The sequence below is a fragment of the Pan paniscus genome, chromosome 21 (assembly GCF_029289425.2).
Source record: "Pan paniscus chromosome 21, NHGRI_mPanPan1-v2.0_pri, whole genome shotgun sequence".
Lineage (NCBI taxonomy): Eukaryota > Metazoa > Chordata > Mammalia > Primates > Hominidae > Pan > Pan paniscus.
The window spans coordinates 67756741-67777510 of NC_073270.2; the positions used below are offsets into that span (position 1 = coordinate 67756741).

At 52.4% G+C, this 20770-nt stretch overlaps 1 protein-coding gene across 1 annotated transcript in view; it reads right to left on the reverse strand.

Annotated features, from left to right (window-relative positions):
• Positions 1 to 261: 261 nt before the first annotated feature.
• Positions 262 to 20770, reverse strand: part of TAF4 (TATA-box binding protein associated factor 4) — a 90296-nt gene continuing 69787 nt past the window's right edge. Inside the window, exon 15 of the mRNA XM_008963229.4 lies at positions 262 to 1816. Coding sequence (XP_008961477.2) covers positions 1649 to 1816 — 168 coding nt within the window. The 3' untranslated portion in view covers positions 262 to 1648. The remainder of the gene's footprint in view (positions 1817 to 20770) is intronic.

Consider the following 20770-nt stretch of genomic DNA (forward strand, 5'->3'; position numbering starts at 1 on the left):
CCCGCCGCCCCTCCTAGCTGTGCCCAGCTCATCTCCACCTGTGACAGCAGAAGGTGTTAAGCGCAGCCGCCAGCCCCCAGACTCCACGCACAGAGTAGCTCGGCCTCTGTCCTCACAGAGAAAGTTCTTTCTCCCGGCTCTGATAGGGCTCAGCTACAGATTCCAACAGGTGGCTCAGAAACCAGCACCTCAGCAGAGCCGGAGTGCAATCTGGCAGCAGAATCTAAAACTGGAAAACGGGGGAAAAATAGGCAAAACAAATACAGATAAATTTGTTTTTAATAAAGGAGTTAATTTTCTTTCAATCCTATATAAAACAATAGCAATTAAAAACTTCATTTTTGAAAGTAAAATATTTACATATGAACAAGTAACTGTGCAAAATTTACATGAAAAAATGGAAAGACAGGGATTTCCTAAAAGACAAAATAAAAGGTGTAACAGTTCTCAGGTGTTGATAAAAAATACTGATCAGCGTTCAGTTCACACGCGCTCGAATTAAAGTCTAATGTGAGAATTCACACGGAGAAAGCCGGAGTATTTACAGTCATAAAAGTACTATCAATAGACAATTTCATACAATAACCTCTGAAAATAGAAAGAACCAATTAGTATATTTGTAATAAAAAAATAGGTACAAAGAAGGGGCTTTGCTCTGGACGTCTGTAAAGTCGGCCCAAGGCTTGCATACAGTCTCTTAGCAAAATAATTATAGTTTACATAGCCATTTCTATGTCATGTGCCAAAAGTTATGTACAATTACTGACAAAATACACCAACCATTTTTCAACACTTGATTCACACCGAGAAACAGTCTTTTGATGATTCTTCTCAACTTTGATTTTATTTAATCTAGGTTTTCACTTTTAGCTAAAAAACACAGTGCAAGTAAAATATATTTATGCTGAAAAGGTTTTCATCTCTTTTAACTTTACAGCTTTACAAACTATAGCAAATAAAATGCATTTGTACAGATGCTGACCACACATTCAGAAGGAGCCACCTTTGCTGGGCTCGGCCTCTACCAAGCAGAAATGCGATTACACTCTGAGGTGGGGGTGCAACGATGAATTGTGTATTCCTCCAGGATTCTCAGCGGAGTGGAGGGGAAGGGAGAGGAGGGGAGGGCGGGGGGGAGGGGAGGGCAGGGGGCAGAGAGGAGAGCGGGGTGGGAGGGGAAGGGAAGGAAGATAAATAGTCTAAAAAATCAGTTTGCTTTGCCAACTGACTATTACAAAAATAAAATAAACGAAATGAGGTCATCGGCTGTAGACATACACCTACATAGTAAGTTAGGTAGAACTAAACCAAAATGCACAAATAATGCAGAAACTGCTATGAGTTGACAGAGGGCAGCTAATTATTTGCTAACGATTCCATCAGTCTTTATATATGGCTTGTTTGGCAAGAAGGCCACTCAATCAAGATGAGTTAAGATTTAGTTGTCCTTTAAGAGTATCCACAGGCCTTTGTGTTCTCTCTGTTACAGAAACGTGTTTTCTTTCACACTGAAGAGCTGATTTAGAAACAGGAATATAAAACTGTTCCATTGTAAAGAGGTGGCTGTTTTTTAAACAATATCCCATTTGCTTGTTACAAAAAGGCGTAATCTGCAAATATATAAAAAGTCCCCAGGCGTCCTCCTGTGTCACTTAAGGAATGCTTTGTAGAGCAGCAGTGAATGGCTTGTCTCACGTTCATTTTCTAAACAAAATATGAGGTCCCTGAGGTTGACCCGCGTGATTCTTTGTCGCGTGAACTGTCTGGGGGTTCCGACACCCGAGCTGCCTGGGACCACTGAGCCGGGGCCCGACCCCTGGTGATGAAAAAGGAGAAGACAGTGTGTTAGTGGGGCTCAGAGTGGGGCTTGCAACGAGCCTGTGTATCTGAGCCAAGTACCCCGATTCCAGAGGAGGCCAGGCCTGGCACGGGCTCCTTCCGGTAGGCCCACAGCTGGAGCTGGGGTGCTGTCCAGGGCCCTGCCAGGGCAGGGGCAAGGGCAGGAGGCCTCATGCTGCGCCTTCAGGACAGGGCACACTCAGATGCTGCCCAATGCCCCACAGTGCTCAGACCTGGTCCTGGGGCTGAGGATGGACCAGGGGGTGGCACCCACCCAAGGCAAATGGCTGAGCGGCCCCAGGGCCACCCTCCGTGTGACCACAGCTGGACTGCCTGTGGACTCAGCTGGGGCACAAAAGCCACACTAGGTCTGTGTGTGTCATCCCCGCTTGGCTGCTGAATTCCTGCACTGGGAGGCCTGGGGTTGGCTGGGACTGGGCATGCTGGGTCAGCTGGGAAGGCTGGGTTTCTCAGTGGCTCCCACAGTGATCCCTGAGCCTCTGGCTGGGCCCTGGCTGCACAGACCCCGCCTCCGTCAGCCCCTACAGGTGACCAGGTGTCTCCCGAGCTGCCTCAGATGTGTTCCTGCTTGGAGAAGCATAGCCGCTGCGTGCCAGTTCCTGTGGAGAGCTCCGGCGGTTTCAGCTGATGACACCTGCATGACACCGCCCAGCAGGGCACGTGCCACACACACGACACCGCCCAGCGGGGCACACGCCACACACACGACACCGCCCAGCGAGGCACGCGCCACACACACGACACCGCCCAGCGGGGCACGCGCCACACACACGACACCGCCCAGCGGGGCGCGCGCCACACACACACGACACCGCCCAGCGGGGCGCGCGCCACACACACACGACACCGCCCAGCGGGGCGCGCGCCACACACACACGACACCGCCCAGCGGGGCGCGCGCCACACAACTCCCAACAGCTGTCATTTCCCCAGCTGGCATGAAAACTAAGGTCTGCTCCGATGGTGAAAGCTGCTCACATATATTTAAGTACAAAGATTACGATGGCATCTTTACAGCACATTCTCAACCAAAGTTAAGATGCTGGAAGGAGCGGATTCTGCTGTGTGTGCCAGCGGGAGCCTTGCTGTGAACAGCCCTGACATGGCGCCGCCCCTCATCCCGTCCTTCCTCCCTTCCCCGTTCTGCCACTTTCAGTTCAGGCTGGGAGCATGGCTGCCTTGTGTGATGGCATGCAAGTGTGTCTCTGACCCACTGCATTTTCTTTATTCCTGTGAGATTCAAACAGATGAGGGCACCCGTCTCCGTTCAGACGCCCTGCGCTGTGAGGGCCCTTCTTCAGACCTGCCCGGGGTCCCTCTGCTACTGAAGCCTCCGCACTCCACACTAGCTCATTATAAAGTGATCCGCACCTGAGGCCTGGCCTCCCAAAAGAGAACTCAGGCAAGGTGAGTGACAGTTTGCAGGGTGAGGGCAGGGCTCTCACAGGCACCACCCAAACAGGCTGTGTGACCCAGTGACACCTGCTATAAATTCCGGACTGTGTTTGATGTTTCTATCTTCAAAATAGTTCAGCAGCTAAAAAAGAGGACCGGGGTGAAGGAGAGACGCTCATCTCAGGTGCTCAATTTAAAGGCTGCCGAGGGTAAGAAATCAAGATATTCTAATGCAAGTGTCAGCACCAACCAAGGGAGGGTACGACACCAACCAAGGGAGGGCGCGAGACCAACCAAGGGAGGGGGCGAGACCAACCAAGGGAGGGGGCGAGACCAACCAAGGGAGGGGGCGAGACCAACCAAGGGAGGGGGCGAGACCAACCAAGGGAGGGGGCAAGACCAACCAAGGCCAGGGGGCGAGACCAACCAAGGGAGCGGGCAAGACCAACCAAGGCCAGACGGTGCCTCCTTGGGGCTGAGGCCACCCCCAGGGCCCAGCACGCCGAGAAACTGATGCCAGGCCCTGCTTCTGCACCAAGCTCTGAAGGTGCACTATGAATGAACAATATAACTTCTCCAGATTCTGTGAGTTTTATCAATACAAATTTTTCTTCAAATTTTTCTTAAATCTTAAAAGAAAAACGCAAATCTAACCTACCTGATACTCCAGTTGCCTTTCTCTACATGGCACACTCCCGCTTCTCCCCAGCCCACTTCGCCCCAGGCAGGAGGGGTCCAGACTCCCTGTCTTTCCCATAGGGTCTTCGCTTGCAGAATTCTATGTGGATTTTGGATCCCGCAGAGAGTTTGCTGCTAAACTGCTCTGAAGATGGAGTGGAGATCTCGTAGGAACCTCCCCCTCTCTTCTCAGGACTGGGGCTGCCAGCGGACCAAGGCCTTCTGTGCCCAACCCACACGGCAGTGGCAGTGGCTTTCCTCCCTAGATTCATCCAAACCCCTCACGGGCTGTGCCCATGGTGGGCGTAGCAGCCAGGGGGGGCAGGCAGGGACTGGTCATGGAGCCTGCTTGGAGAAGAGTGCTTAGTGGGGGCTTCCAGCTCCATGGACTCCTGAGAAAGAAGGGCCTGTGGGGACCAGGGTCAAGGCACCCATGGCCACTCTAGAGGGACTGTGGCCCATGCAGGCGCGATGGCTACTCCAGAGGGACTGCGGCCCGTGCAGGCGCCATGGCCACCCCAGAGGGACTGCGTGGCCACTCCAGAGGGACTGCGGCCCGTGCAGGCGCCGTGGCCACTCCAGAGGGACTGCGGCCCGTGCAGGCGCCGTGGCCACTCCAGAGGGACTGCGGCCCGTGCAGGCGCCGTGGCCACTCCAGAGGGACTGCGGCCCGTGCAGGCGCCGTGGCCACTCCAGAGGGACTGCGGCCCGTGCAGGCGCGATGGCCACTCTAGAGGGACTGTGGCATGTGCAGGCGTGATGGCGCAAAACAGAGCCTGGGACGACAGCTCCACAAGGGCCGGCACCAACATGGAGCCCTGGGGGCCTCGGCCTAAACAACTCCAAACACAGGGGCTTGGGGTTTTTTAGGTACAGGTACTGGGATTAGAAAACAAGCAAGCAAACCAAAATCCCCATGACCCTGGACATACCACATGAACCCTCCCTTTGCAGGTCTCCACCTCTGAAACATGGCGCTGCAGACAGCCCTCGCCCCATCACAGGGCTCTTAAAAGGATCAAATGAAAGGAGGAGGTCTCTCCACCGCATATGTGCCATAGACACTCAGTATCGAAGCCAAATGCAGAGTCACCGTCCGCGGAACCGCCTGGTGCAGGGTCTGTGCCACCCAAACGTCAGGCCCCGCACGGTCAGCACCTGGGGGCTGTCCGGGAGGAGCGTGTCTGCTCCTGGGGCGGGAGCCCCTTGGTCCGTCCTTTACTCCGCCACGGAGCCCCAGCCGAGCAATGGGTGGAGAATGCTGTGCCCACAGCCGCCCCGGGCAGCGGGTAACAATAGCCTATGCCGCACACACTCCAGCCACCTCCGCCCCGAACGCGTACGTGCCCTCTCCGTGCCTAACCATTTACGGGGTGTCACACACACAAGGCCAGGTCACTGGCAGCACGTTTTGAAGAACAGCAGTAGTAGCGAAAAACACTCAGACACACAGCTTAGAAAGTTAGCATCACTTCCGGGAGGCCAAAGACAACGTGGCTGCCGAGCTGATGTCTCCCAGCCTGTCTTCCAAACACAGTTCAGCACAAGCAAGGAACACAGGTTTACACCAGCATCGCCATCTGCACAGGACGAGGGCGCCTAGACTTCAAAATCACTGCAAGTCGGCGCAGAGTCAACACACGCCTGAGCCTGACCCCCCAGTCTCTCCCCTGCAAGGCCGCGGTGGGGCGGGGTGGGACAGGGGTCCGTGGGAAGCCACTGCTGAAAGGCTAAGCCACCCCAAGTCCCAGGGCCTGAGAGGGGTCCAGGAAGGTCAGTGCAGACCACAGGGCAGGGACCACTGAGCACAAGACGGGAAGGGGTTGTCAAGGCAACACAGCGTGTCCTGAGAGGAGCCCTTTGGCCACTGGGTGGTGAGGCAGAAAAGAAGGAAAGGGGGAAGTTCTGGGTCCTGCAGGAAAGGGCCGGGAGAACTGGAGGACAACTTCCGTCCTGCACACCAGCAAGGACCCGCTCAAGACCTGGACTTCCCCATGCGGCCAGCAGAGGGCGCCAGGAAACCACAGATCTGGCAAATACCCCAAGGCCACCAGGGCAAAGGGACAGAGGCGGGAAAGCCACCCAGAGCCACGGGAAAGTCAGAGAAGAGTCAGAAAATGGGGGCTCCACACACATCAGAGAAAAACCTACCCTGGAACAACAAGAAAATTAACAACACTCTCAATACAGGAAAATCTGCTTAAGTGTGCACTTAAGGATATGAAAATCATCACCTCAAATCAGAACCTCAAAAACTAGGAGACAAATTTTTATAAAAACCATAAAATTACAAATGCAACACCAAAAGGAAATAAGAGTTGACTGGACTTAAGAAAGTAATGGAAGGAAGAGACAAAATTATCTCAGAAATGAATAAACTGCAAACAGTCTGAGGGAGGGGAGGCGCTGAAAATGCGGTAAGGAACCTAGGGAAGGCAGGAAGCCAAGAGGACAGAACTGAGACACAGAAAGGAGGAAAAGGGTCAGGAGAAAACAGGGCAAATGAGAGCTGGGCGAATCTCCCCCTCAGGCAGAGTGGGACATTCACACCATGACCCAGGAGACGTTCACAAAAGACAGCAAACCACACCCCACCCGAGAGGAGACACCAAACCCACACCCACCCGAGAGGAGACACCAAACCCACACAACCCACACCCACCGGAGAGGAGACATCAAACCCACACCCCACCCGAGAGGAGACACCAAACCCACACCCCACCCGATAGGAGACACCAAACCCACACAACCCACACCCACCGGAGAGGAGACATCAAACCCACACCCACCCGAGAGGAGACACCAAACTCACACCCCACCCGAGAGGAGACATCAAACCCACACCCCACCCAAGAGGAGACACCAAACCCACACCCCACCCGATAGGAGATACCAAACCCACACAACCCACACCCACCGGAGAGGAGACATCAAACCCACACCCACCCGAGACGAGACACCAAACTCACACCCCACCCGAGAGGAGACACCAAACTCACACCCCACCTGAGAGGAGACACCAAACCCACACCCACCTGAGAGGAAACACCAAACCCACAACCCACCGGAGAGGAGACACCAAAACCCACACAACCCACATCCACCCGAGAGGAGACACCCAACCTATACCCCACCAGAGAGGAGACACCAAACCCATACCCCACAAGAGAGGAGACACCAAACCCATACCCACCCGAGAAGAGACACCAAAACCCACACAACCTACACCCACCCGAGAGGAGACACCAAAACCCACACCCACCCAAGAGGAAACACCAAACCCACACCCCACCCAAGAGGAGACACCAAAACCCACACCCCACGCGAGAGGAGACACCAAACCCACACCCACCTGAGGAGACACCAAACCCACACCCCACCCGAGAGGAGACACCAAACCCACACCCACCTGAGAGGAGACACCAAACCCACACCCCACCCGAGAGGAGACACCAAACCCACACCCACCCGAGAGGAGACACCAAACCCACACCCACCTGAGAGGAAACACCAAACCCACACCCCACCAGAGAGGAGACACCAAAACCCACACAACCCACACCCACCCGAGAGGAGACACCAAACCCACACCCACCCCAGAGGAGACACCAAACTCACACCCCACCCGAGAGGAGACACCAAACCCACACCCACCCGAGAGGAGACACCAAACCCACACCCACCCGAGAGGAGACACCAAACCCAACGCACTGAGAGGGCCCAGTGGGCAGCGGGACTCTGAGATGCAACCTCATACACTACGGGCTCTCAGAGCCGACGGCAGGGCTGCCGGGGAGGAAGAGAAGAGAACCCATGAAGGGGAAGGAATCAGCCTCCATGGCTCCTCCCAGCCTGCACCCCCCTCCCCGCCCGTCCCCCACAAGGCAAGAACAGAAAAGACTTCTGAGCCAGCCAAGCCGCCTCCGGTCAGGGCCCAGAAACAGCCTCAGGAATGGGAGGAAGAGCCTCCTCTATTGGGCGGGAAACTGCAGGGAAGAGACATCCTCAGGCTCTGAGTGACGCGGAGGCGGGAGAGGGAGGCTGAGGACCAGAGTGTGCCTCCCCTGTGGAGGTCCTGTCACCAAAAGGCAGAGGAAGAAGCCACTAGGGCTCACAGACGCCGATGGCCGACAGTGGAGCTGCCAGGCCCGTGCAAACTGCTCGACTGCAGCGTGAACAGTCCTGTGAGACAGGAGACCAGGGCGTCGTCACTAGTTTAAGTACAAAAGTAACCAGGAAGACACAGATACAAACCTTCCTAAATAAAAATAAAAAATAAAAAAAAAAAATCAATTAAAAGAGCAAAGAATAAACATCTCATAGAAAAAGAAACACAGCAAATATTTAAAATTCAGGCCAGGTACGGCAACTCACACCTGTAATCTCAATGCTTTGAAAAGGGAGGCCAAGGCAGGAGGATTCCCTGAGGCTGGGAGTTTAAGACCAGCCTGGGCAACATAACGAGACCCCATTCCTACAAAATATTTTTAAAATTAGTCAGGTGTGGTGCTGTGTGCCTGTAGTCCCAGGCTACTGGGGCGGCTGAGGCAGGAGGATCCTTCCTAAGCCCAGAAAGTCAAAGTCGTAGTGAGCTATGATCACGCCACCAAACTCCAGCCTGGGTGACAGTGAAACCATGTCTCAAAAGATAGACAAAAATTTACATAATTATAAAATATTATGATAGAGTCAAGACAAAACATGTCAGTCCTATCAATAAAGGTAAATGGGCTTAACTCACCTATTAAAAGAGAAAGATTTTCAATTCAGCTCATAAACTGAGACCAAACCATATGCTACAGAGAGACACAGAAAACAAAGTGATTCAGAAGGTGAAAAGTAAGGATCTCAGGGATTGTAGGCTGGGGGACAAGAAAGACACCCAGGGTGACGGTCTGACATGTGACAAAGACAGATACTTTCTAATGCAAAAAGTCACAGCTGCCAATGAAGATATGACACATGGATATTTATGCACCAAACAACACAGCAGCCCCTACCAATAAAAACGCAGGAGATGCGAGGAGACAGAAACATGCTAGCAGCAGTCATGGAACAGCATGCCTGCCGCAGAACAGGTCAAGTGGACAAAACTAAGCCAGCAGCCGGAAGACTGAGCGACCTCATCACTGAGGAGCGGCTCGGGGATGCCCACCCGCTCATCACGTGCCTCAGCCCTACGCACCCACAGCACACCCACAGACGCTGACTGCACCACCCAGACCAGCAAACACAAGAACTATGACAACACACGTGGGACACGTGTGAGGCTGGGGAAAGAGCTGCCTCTCTCACACGCATCAGGGGGACTTGGCAAAACCTAACACAAGTGCACACACACCAACCCCTCAATTCAGCAATCCCATCTCTCGGAACTCAGCCCCAACAGCAGGCCTCCAACAGCACGAAGACATACGTACAAGGTGACTCTTGATGGCATCACCTGTCACCGTGTCGACAGCCCAGATGTGCAAACGAGAGAGCGTGAAAAGCTACGGGACATCAGCAGGATGAAGTGCCACCCAGCTGGGAAAGAGGAAGCTCCTGATGCAGTGACACGAGGGCAGTGCCCGGGACATCAGCACGATGAAGTGCCACCCAGCTGGGAAAGAGGAAGCTCCTGATGCAGTGACACGAGGGCAGTGCCCGGGACATCAGCACGATGAAGTGCCACCCAGCTGGGAAAGAGGAAGCTCCTGATGCAGTGACACGAGGGCAGTGCCCGGGACATCAGCACGATGAAGTGCCACCCAGCTGGGAAAGAGGAAGCTCCTGATGCAGTGACACGAGGGCAGTGCCCGGGAACTCTGTCAGCTGCAGAGAGCGAGAGACTGTCACTGACCTGTGCTGCACTGCCAGGGAAGGAAAAAGATGCAGGAGCTCATCTGTTTGCATGGTGAGTAGAAACGGGATGCAAAAATGGAGGGACGGGGACAGGGCAGGAGGAAGGAGGGTGCGCAGGACTAGGGAGGGTGCAGCAGGAGGAGGGCGAGCAAGGTGGGAGGAGGGCAGGGGTGGCGGGGGTGGGAGGGGGCGGAAGGGGGAGGACAGATGTGGTGGGGGGAGGGAGGGTGCAGCAGGAGGACGGGGCAGGGGGTGGGAGGATGGGTGTGGTATGGGGAGGGAAGGGGTGGCGGGGGAGGGAGGGTGCAGTGGGGGGAGGGTGTGGTGGGGGAGGGAGGCTGTGGTGGGGGGAAGGAGGAGACGGCGGGGAAAGGAGGGGGTGGTGGGGGAGGGAGGGGTGGCGGGGGTAGGGAGGGCGTGGTGCGGAGGGAGGGTGCGGCAGGGGGATGGAGGGCGTGGGGGGAGGGAGGGGGCAGCGGGGGGAGGGAGGGCATGGGGGGAGGGAGGGGGCAGCGGGGGGAGGGAGGGTGTGGGGGGAGGGAGGGGGCAGCAGGGGGAGGGAGGACGTGGGGGGGAGGGCGTGGGGGGAGGGAGGGCGTGGGGGGGAGGGAGGGTGCGGCAGGGGGAGGGAGGGGGCGGCGGGAGGAGGGAGGGCATGGGGGGAGGGAGAGGGCGGCGGGGGGAGGGAGGGTGTGGCAGGACACCACTCCAAGGGGCACTTCTTTCTATACGTTTTTGTACAGTTCTGACTCTCCGGACCATGGCAACACTCCACCTCTCACAAACAAAAAATCAACCAAGATTTGGAGGAAACCAACAGGAACACAAACAGTAACCACTAAACCCGAGCTGTGCTGCAGGTGAGTGACGGCCACACTGAAGGGTGGGCAGGAAGCCAGGCCTGGTTGTGTGTGCCTGCAGTCCCAACTCCTGGTGGGGGCTGAGGCAGGAGGATTGCTTGAGTCTAGGAGCCCCAGGCCAGCCCAGGACACAGAGCAAGACCCCATCTCTAAAAACAAATAATAAAAATTTAAACATAAAAAGTGAAAATGAAAGGATGAACAAGAACAATACTCATCTATTTAAATTTGAAATGTACTATTTTGACCTGTGAGGTTAAATAAAAGGGCCGCACAGAAATGCTACACTCCAAGTAGTTAGCACGTTTGTTTCTCACACTGCTTGGCAATCCTGAAGGTCCTTTATCTGTATGTTGGAACTGAACACAGAAGTACATCTACTGTGGGGGATGAGAACCAGGTTCCCATGTAAGGCACAAGGGAAGCTAGAATGAGCCTGTGACGTCAGACTAGATCCTGAGGCCTGAGGAGAAGTGAGAAGGCCGCTGTGTTCAGCACAGGTGCAGGTGCAGACGAGTGTTTGTGTGTGTGCACATGCCCCAGTCCACCTGGAAGGCCTGGATGCAGGGACACCCCAGGAGCAATGAGCACACCTGCTGCCCAGAGTATGGTTCTAAACACCATCCCCGACCAAAGGAAGCATCATCCCTGACCAAAGGAAACACCATCCCCGACCAAAGGAAACACCATCCCCAACCAAAGGAAACACCATCCCCGACCAAAGGAAACACCATCCCCGACCAAAGGAAACACCATCCCCGACCAAAGGAAACACCATCCCCAATCAAAGGAAACACCATCCCCAACCAAAGGAAACACCATCCCCCATCAAAGGAAACACCATCCCCCATCAAAGGAAACACCATCCCCAATCAAAGGAAACACCATCCCCAATCAAAGGAAACACCATCCCCAATCAAAGGAAACACCATCCCCAACCAAAGGAAACACCATCCCCCATTAAAGGAAACACCATCTCCAATCAAAGGAAACACCATCCCCAATCAAAGGAAACACCATCCCCAACCAAAGGAAACACCATCCCCAATCAAAGGAAACACCATCCCCAATCAAAGGAAACACCATCCCCAATCAAAGGAAACACCATCCCCAACCAAAGGAAACACCATCCCCCATCAAAGGAAACACCATCCCCAATCAAAGGAAGCAATGCCCCTCCAAGAAATCATGGAAAACAGAAGATGTGCTGGAACATTCTGTGGTGTCATAAAGTCACCAAATCCTCTTGTCGTGTCACAAGGACATGGAACTAACCTGAAGGAGCTCATGATGGCCAGAGCCGGGCTGCTCAAGCAACAAAATAAATAAACTCTAGCAGCAGCTTGTTACCTACAGAAAAAAATAAATATCCATGCTAATATAAGTAAGTAACTGAATGAATTAACAAGTGGGAAAAATAAGGGAGACGGGGCAGCTCTCTTTACAGAATTCCAATTAATAAATGTAAACAGAAAGACAGAAATAGAAAGTCAGCATCAGACGCCACAGCAGCCTCCACTGGCAGCATCCTTGCGAATGCCCACGCGGGGGCCAAAGGCCTGATAAGAAATGGTATCAGCAGCCTCCAAGTGTCTCCTTGAGATACCTACTAATTACACAGAGAAAAAGAGTAACTCGACAATGGAGTAACCAGCCAACCCCACCTTAACCAAGCTTCAAAGTCAGCAGCAGCAGCAGCAACAGCCAGGCGACACCACCTGCCTCCCAATACAGTGCTCTGAGGACACGCCAGCCGGCCCGCGGCATTCTAACTGAGATTCTACAGCCTGGACGTCATCACGAGGAGACACCAGACAAACGCAAACTAAGGAAACGTCCACCAGACAAGGACCAGCGCTCTCCAGCACGTCAAGGCCATCAAAGACCAGGAAAGACTGAGCAGCTACCACCAAGCAGAGGAGACCAAGGAGCCGAGGAGCCACAAGGGTCCCGGGGCAGGAAAGGACGTCGAGGACACTGGTAAGAATCGAATAAGGAGAAAATATTTGCAAAAGACACATCTGATAATGGACTATTATCCAAAATATACCAAGAACTCCTGAAACTCAACAATATCAACAATAAGCTGCTCCGCATCCTCCATCACCAGGGAGATGCAAATTAAAACAAGATGCACACACCTACTAGAACAGCCAAAACCCAGAACACGGACAGCACCGAACGCTGGCGAGGATGTGAAGAAACAGGACCCTCAGCCGTGGCTGCTGGGAAGGCAACATGGCGCAGCCGCTGGAAGACAGTCTGGCGGTTTCTTACAAAACTAAACGTGCTCTTACCACACGGTCCAGCAATCGTGCTCCTTGGTATTTACCCAAAGGGGCTGAAAATTTATGTCCACACGAAATCCTGCGCACAGATGTTTATATCAGCTTTCTTCATAATTGCCAAAACTTGCAAGCAGCCACGATGTGCTTCAGTAGGTGAGTGGATAAAATAAACTGTGGCACAGCCACACACTGGAATAGTGCTCAGTGCTGAAAAGAAATGAGCCATCAAGCCATGAAAAAACACGGAGGAGCCTCAGGTGGATATTCCTAAATGAGAGAAGCCAGTTTGAGAAGGCTGCATAATTTCAACCACATGATATTCTGGAAAAGGCGAAACTAGGAGACAATAAGATCCGTGGACCAGGGACTGACAGGAGGGGAGGGATGAACGGGCAGAGCACAGAGGAATTCAGGGTTGTGGAACGACTCCACATGATACGGTACTGGTGGAAACACGTCATTCTACAGCTGTCAAAACCCACAGAATGTACACACCAAGAGTGCACCCTGATGGCAACTATGGAAGCTGGGTGAGAAGGACGTGTTGACGTGGGTTCGTGGATTCTAACAAACGCACCACCTGTCCAGCGGGGCAGGCTGTGCACCTGCAGGGAGGAGGGTATGGGAAGTCTCTGTACTGAAAAAGTCCCCTCCTTTTTCCGTGAACCTAAAACTGCTCTAAAAAATAGTTTATTAATTTATTTAAAGTTAAATTAAGGGAAAAAATCAAATAAGGTCTTCAATGAACAGTATCATACCCATGTTTAACATGAGGCTAAACAGGGTGAGGGGTAGATGGAAACTCTCTGTACTATTTCTGTAACTTCCCTGTAAGTATAGAATTCAAAAGTAAAAGTTAAGAAGACTTACCCTTAAGAGATATCCTACAAGAAAAAGAAAAGAATGACTGAGCATCATCTTTGATGAAGAAAGGTGTCTGAAGGACTTTTACTTTCTGGGTTTTGTGTGAATTGTTACACAGATAACACACAAAGATCCCCAAAGTTCACAAAAGGCAAGCGAAACAACTGCGAAACAACTGCTCCCCAAACAGACGCCGGCGCCAATCTTCACCCACTCGGCAGCGCCTCACCTGGGTCCTCCATGTCCGGCGTTCTCGATACTCCACATACCTCCCAGCCCCACACCCCGGCCCTTCTCGTGAGTGAGGACGCACGAGCTCCCTTACTCTTCCCTAGAGGCTACTCCGCACATGTTAACACTCACATCCAAAGTTCATCAATGTGCCTTTCCCATCCAATCCTCCCTCCTGGCGCCGCGACCCCAGCAGGTAAAATGGTTGGGAAGCTGGTTACACTGAAGAAAAAAACAAATACACTGAATGATGGGAACCAGGTTCCTCACTTTCTGAGAAGGGACTAATAGACAAGGATGGGGGACGGCTAAACGGAAGCCCTGGCGTGCTAGGCAAGGACCGTAGTCTCAACACAAACACACAGGACCCCTTCGACATGGAAGGGCGCACACCACACACTCCCCTACATGCATTTGGGTCCCGAGCTCTGGCTGCTGGCACGGCCTGGGAGCAGGGGCCCCAGCAATCAGCACACCAAGTGCCCCGATCCTGGCCTCTCAACACCAGACTCCACTAGAGGAACCAGAGCTCCAGGGAAGCTGCAGAGTGGGCAGGGAAAGTGCACGTGGCAATAAGGAATGCCACAGACAAGGGACATGTCAAAGGATACAGACTCCAGCCACAAGAAGCTCCCACCAAGCAAGCCTAGAAATAATGAGAGCGCTGATCAGAGCCCACCAAACACAACAGGGGTCCTCGCACCCACAGCACTGCAGTGAGTGAGTGAATGAGGGATCCCGGCACCCACAGCACTGCAGTGAGTGAGTGAATGAGGGATCCCGGCACCCACAGCACTGCAGTGAGTGAGTGAATGAGGGATCCCGGCACCCACAGCACTGCAGTGAGTGAGTGAATGAGGGATCCCGGCACCCACAGCACTGCAGTGAGTGAACGAATCCATAAGCGAACGAATAAACCAACGAGGAGGGGCGAAGCTCTGCTTCCCAGCAGAGGGCAACCAGCAGTAACAGAAGGGGTGCCTGAAGCATCCCCACGACTGAGCAGCCCCAGGGGTGGCGACACAGGCAGGCGGTTAATAACATTGAGCCTGCGGGTGGAGGTGAGATAAGGGTGGGGCATCTGTGTGAGGTGGGAACGTGTGAAATGCTAACACGGCCATGGGAATCGGCCACGACGCTGTGGAGAACACAGCCCACAGCAAGTGCTATGCTGGGGGTGGTAGCATCAGTGCTAAGCACCTGACCAGGAGGGCTGCCTAGTAGCCACCTAAGGTATCAGCCGCACGAGCATTTAGGGTGCTGGGTATCGTGTCAGAACAAGGATTAAAGTGTACATATTGAAAAAGTACAGGAGTGCACGCAAACACATGTGGTGTAGCGGGCACGAAGCAGACAGCGTGATGCTCATACACCGGAGTCCGCACGGAGCTCCTTACTCTGTTCTTGCAACTTTTCTGTAGATTTGAAAACTACTTCAAACTAAAATAAGTAATTTTCAAAGTTAATGTATTCTGGAAGACGATGACAGGGGTAGCATAGTTTCTGGATCTTCCCAAAGTTCCACATAAAAGAGCAACTACACAGCAAAACCAAAAGCCAGCGGACAATCTTTAGAACAAAACTGATGAAGATGAACCACAAGCTGCCATCACCTGAAGGACGCTGCAGAACCGGACCCCGACGGGCCTGGACCCAGGAGCCAGCAGACTTCCTGGGAAAAGCGGCAGGTCCCTCCAAGAGCCGCAGTCAAACCTAGGGGAGGGGAGGACCAGAGAGGGCAGCCTGGCCACCGCAAATGCCCACACTGACCTGCCAGGGCTCCTGCCGCACAGGGCCTCATGCAGGAGAGAACCTGCTGGGAGTGAATCAGTACTGAGCAGGACAGGGACAAGGAAGGCAAACCAAGGTCCAGATGCTTGGGAGGTGCACAGAGCCCCGGAGCCACAGAAGCTGAGGACTCCCGTTCTTAACATCACGGGAAAGTAACCACAGAGGAGCACCACAAAGTCAGCAAACGCTGCAAACCACGTGTCCTGTTACAAGTTCGAGAAACCTAAACTCACGTCGAAATTAGCAACAGAAAGACATTCAGGTCAAATCCCAGACAGGCTCCCACGAGAGAAAAAGAGGATAAAAAGCAGAAGAGCATCCCTACAGACCACAGAAGACCTCAGAAACACATACTCAAAACAGCAGGTAAACAGCAAATCACGCCTTAAGAGAAATGGAAGCCAAAAAGGACAAAAAAGATAATTTTTTAAAAAAGAGAAAAATTAGGCCAGGCACAATGGCTCACACCTGTAATCCCAGCACTTTGGGAGGCTGAGATGGGCAAATCACTTGAGGTCTGGAGTTTGAGACCAGCCTGGCCAACATGGTGAAACCCTGTCTCTACTAAAAATACAAAAAAATTAGCTGGGTGTGGTGGTGCACACCTGTAATCCCAGCTACTCAGGAGGCTGAGGCAGAAGAAAACCAGGAGGCAGAGGTTGCCATGAGCTGAGATCACACCAAGATAGAGCCACTGCACTCCAGCCTGGGTGACAGAGGGAGACTCTGTCTCAAAAAATAAAAATTAAAAAAAAAGAGAGAGAGAAATTAGGCTGGACACAGTGGCTCAGCAGCATTTAGGGAGGCCAATGTGGGAGGACTGCTTGAACCCTGGAGGTCGAGGCTGCAGTGAGCTGTGATCACACCATTGCACTCCAGCATGGGTGAAAGAGACCCTGTCTCTAAAAAACCAAAAAACAAAAAAAAAGAGAGAGAGAGATTTTAAAAATTAAGAGACTGTAAAAAGTGCTCCAGCAGGCAAAGAAGATACAACACGTGGAAAATGGGACTCTCTGAAGAAAGAAACAAAAGAACAGAACAAACACAAAGGATCATTATTGCAGATGTTCCTAAGGAGACTTGAACCACACTGAAAGAACACAGCCAGTACTGAGAACACCGCCCCAGCACAACCAACCCCAGCACGACCAACCCCAGCACAACCAACCCCAGCACAACCAACCCCAGCACGCACTCCAGTGGGATGAGCCGGCTTCCGAGAAAAAGGACACCCAGGGAAGAAAAACACGTGGCCTACAAAGGAGGTAAAATGAGACTCTCATTAGATTTGGACAGTAACACTTTAGGGAGGAAATAATCCAGAGTAACGTCTTTAAGACACTTCAGGAAATACAACGTGAGCCAAAAAACAGACCTTCAGGTACAAAGGGCACAAACTCATCAGCAGGTGGGAACTTGGGAGTGGCTGTTCCCATGAAGCGTTCCAAAAGAATCTAGCAGAGAATGAGATTTGGAAAAATCAAAATGACTACAGAGACACAACATAAAGACGAGTCACGGCATTAAACATGTCATTATTTATGGCACTAAAACTCAAAGAGGGCGAAAGGGAGAGCTTATGGTGTGTAACAGCTAAATGTTTTGACAACATAAATATAGCACAAAATACAAAACGGGGCCAAGGGAGAAAGCACATGAACAACTTTCGGCTGTTTCCACCACCCTCGGCAGGAGTGCCCATATTCTTATTCTCAGGCTACGTCCAAAGGTAGGAGATATTTTAATTCTATTGTCTCCTATGTCCATGACAACCAGGATCCTTTTTTTTTTTCTCTTTTTTTTTTTTTTTTTTCATACGGAGTCTCGCTCTGTCGCCCAGGCTGGAGTGCAGTGGCGCGATCTCGGCTCACTGCAAGCTCCGCCTCCCGGGTTCAGGCCATTCTCCTGCCTCAGCCTCCTGCGTAGCTGGGACTACAGGCGCCCGCCACCATGCCCGGCTAATTTTTTTATTTTTAGTAGAGACGGGGTTTCACTGTGTTAGCCGGCATGGTCTCGATCTCCTGACCTAGTGATCCACCCGTCTCGGCCTCCCAAAGTGCTGGGATTACAGGCGTGAGCCACCACGCCCGGCCCCACCCTTTTTTTCTCTCTCTGTCCTTCTCCTGCCCTCCCCTCCAACTCCCCAGCCCCCAAGCCCTTGGGGCAGCCAAGAGCCAGAATTCTTACTGTGAAGATAAAGACGTCATTTTGAACATGGTAACTCCTACACCTCTGAATTTGAACTACCTGAATTGGAAATACCCATATAAGCCCATGAGACCATGTTTTACACACATTTCCCAGTGCTGTCCACTGAAAAGGCCAACCCACCCCAGCGGCAATGACATCCCTAGTCCCAGCGAGTGGTCTTCAAACACCATTTCCCACTAGAAGAAACCAGTTCTTGGAGAAATGACTTTTTCGGTCTGAAACAGGAAAGGTGTAAGGTGAGCCTGACACATGTTAACGTCCAGACGGCCAGGACATCAGCCCCACGTCCCAGCGTGACTCAGGAACCAACCTGGAGATGCTTCCATTGGCCAAAGATGGCACAGTCTGAACTGCAACCAAAATGAGAACTGTAATAGATGGATTATGTGCAAGTCCTTGAGATCACAACGGTAAAAAATAAAAACAACACACTAAAACGTAAAACTACTGGTCACCCTCTGAGGGTGACAGCCTGTTGATTCATTATCTTCACCTGGATATATGGAAGAAAACATGCTCGCATTTACCCTGCGTCTCCTCTATGAGCTGGACCCACCAAGCGGCCAAACAGTAGTGGAGGAAGAGTCTCCAAAAGAACATCCCAACGAGGAAGTGAGAAGGAACTCACAGATTAAGAGCACCGCCATCTCCAACCTCAAGGGACTAGTGGCCCTAGGCATGAAGCATGACCAGCCACCGTCCCCGGAGCGCACAGCCCAGACCCGTGTCCTCGCAATGAGGGGACACAAGAGCAGCCAGGGTCCTGCCGCAGGGAGGCAGCCAGAGTTGGAGTCGTCTCTGGGTCCAGCCACCAACGCGCAGGAAGTTCAGAGGACGGAGGAACAGGCAGAACTGCACCACAAGGGCACCGCCAGCAATCCTGACGCAGGACACACCCCAGGCCAAACGACCTGGTCCTTCAACCGACAAGTTGTAAGAAAAAGAAAGTGATGGAGGGGTGGGAGGGCCCTACAGATTTTTTAAAATGTTAAATTCTGGTTTCCTTTTAAGTCAAGTTTAATGGGAAAGGACAGCAAGGCTAACCAGTGTCTTGCTGCACAACTGGGGACTGTCAGGTCCTGGCATTTCTTCCTGGCTTTGCCATAAAGTCAGGGCAGCAGTTACTTTTGGAGGGAGGTAAAAGCAGCTGTGATGTCGTGGGGCACATAAAAGGGTGGGGGATCTCCCAGGTGACTGGCATGTTCTAGTTTGTTTTTTTTGTTTCTTTGTTTTTGAGATGGAGTCTCGCTCTGTCACCCAGGCTAGAGTGCAGTGGCACAATCTCAGCTCACTGCAACCTCCGCCTCCAGGGTTCAAGTGATTCTCCTGCCTCAGCCTCCCGAGTAGCTGGAAATACAGGTGCCTACCACCACGCCTGGCTAAATTTTGTGTTTTTAGTAGAGACAGGGTTTCACCATCTTGGCCAGGCTGGTCTCGAACTCCTGACCTCATGATCCACCCACCTCGGCCTCCCAAAGTGCTGGGATTACAACGTTCTAGTTCTCGAACTGATGATGGGCTACAAAATCTATGCCTTTGAGAATTCAGTTAACCATAAAAGAAATCCAGGAAAAAAAAAAAGGCTAATCATATCTTTCACCTCCCCCACAAAAAACTAAGTCCTTAACTCTAAGTGCTCTTCTCGATATATGTTGTTGTTGTTCAGAATTTCAGTTCTTTCTTGGTATACAACTACATTTTCAGCGTGGGCTGCGGGCCTCACAGCCAGTGGGCACTCAGGCCTAGGCCCAGGTGAGTGCAGGTTCCTGCTGGGGCCCATCCCGGGCCAAGACTCCCAGCCGCACAGTGGCCAGAGCCCGTGTTAGCCTTGGCAATCTGTACTTACTTATTATTTCTGGCCAAGAGAAGAATCCCCCTATTTTATCTATATCTCACACATGCATTTATAAAGACAAGATCTTTATTTTCTTCCTACATTGTACCCGACATTTTAACCTGTACTGTCCCAGGAGGGATTTCTCTGAACCTCTGGGATGCCATATTGCCAAAACTCTAGTGTCTGTTACACCTGGAGTCCCTCCTCTCCACACCAGGCAGCCATTTCTCAGAGGTCACTGCTAGCATGTGGGCAGGCGAGCCCCAGCACGGAGGTCTGGGACATCCGACCCACACATTTCCAACAGTCCTGGTGGGGAGGGGGAGCTCTGTCCTCATCAGGTCACTACCCTGACCCTGTCCCAGAGTGCACCTGCATACCAAGAAGCGGTGCAAGACCAGCCAGTGTGCATCAGACAGCAGCTGCCACGGGGCTGAGAGCGAAACAGAGAAGTCAGGGGTCGGGCAGAGTAGAGGGCAGTCCAGAAGCATGGGAGTCCAGCCTGCCCGAGTAACAAGACCTTTCCTTGTACGTAAGGATCACACCCTAGAGTAAGACCTACCTTAGCAAAGCCTAAAGCCAAACCCAGACAGGAAAGACAGAGTTTGCAACTTGAGTCCCACTAAGTTAAAGGGGCTTGAGAAACACCTTGAGGTTTCCCCAGATCCTTACTGACAAAATGAAAAACAAAACCACACAAACTCAAGATGGTCAGCCAGTAACTCAACCACCTGCAAGAATCAACTCTTCAAGGGAGATCACAGAGTCCAGTCTCTTGGCAGGTAAGCATGAGACATGCAAGGAGACAAGAAAGTGTGCAAGGCCGAGGGAAACAGCAGTCGAGAGAAACTGAATGTGAGATGGCCCAGGTGTTGAACGTGACAAAAACCTTATAAAACAGCTTTAATGAT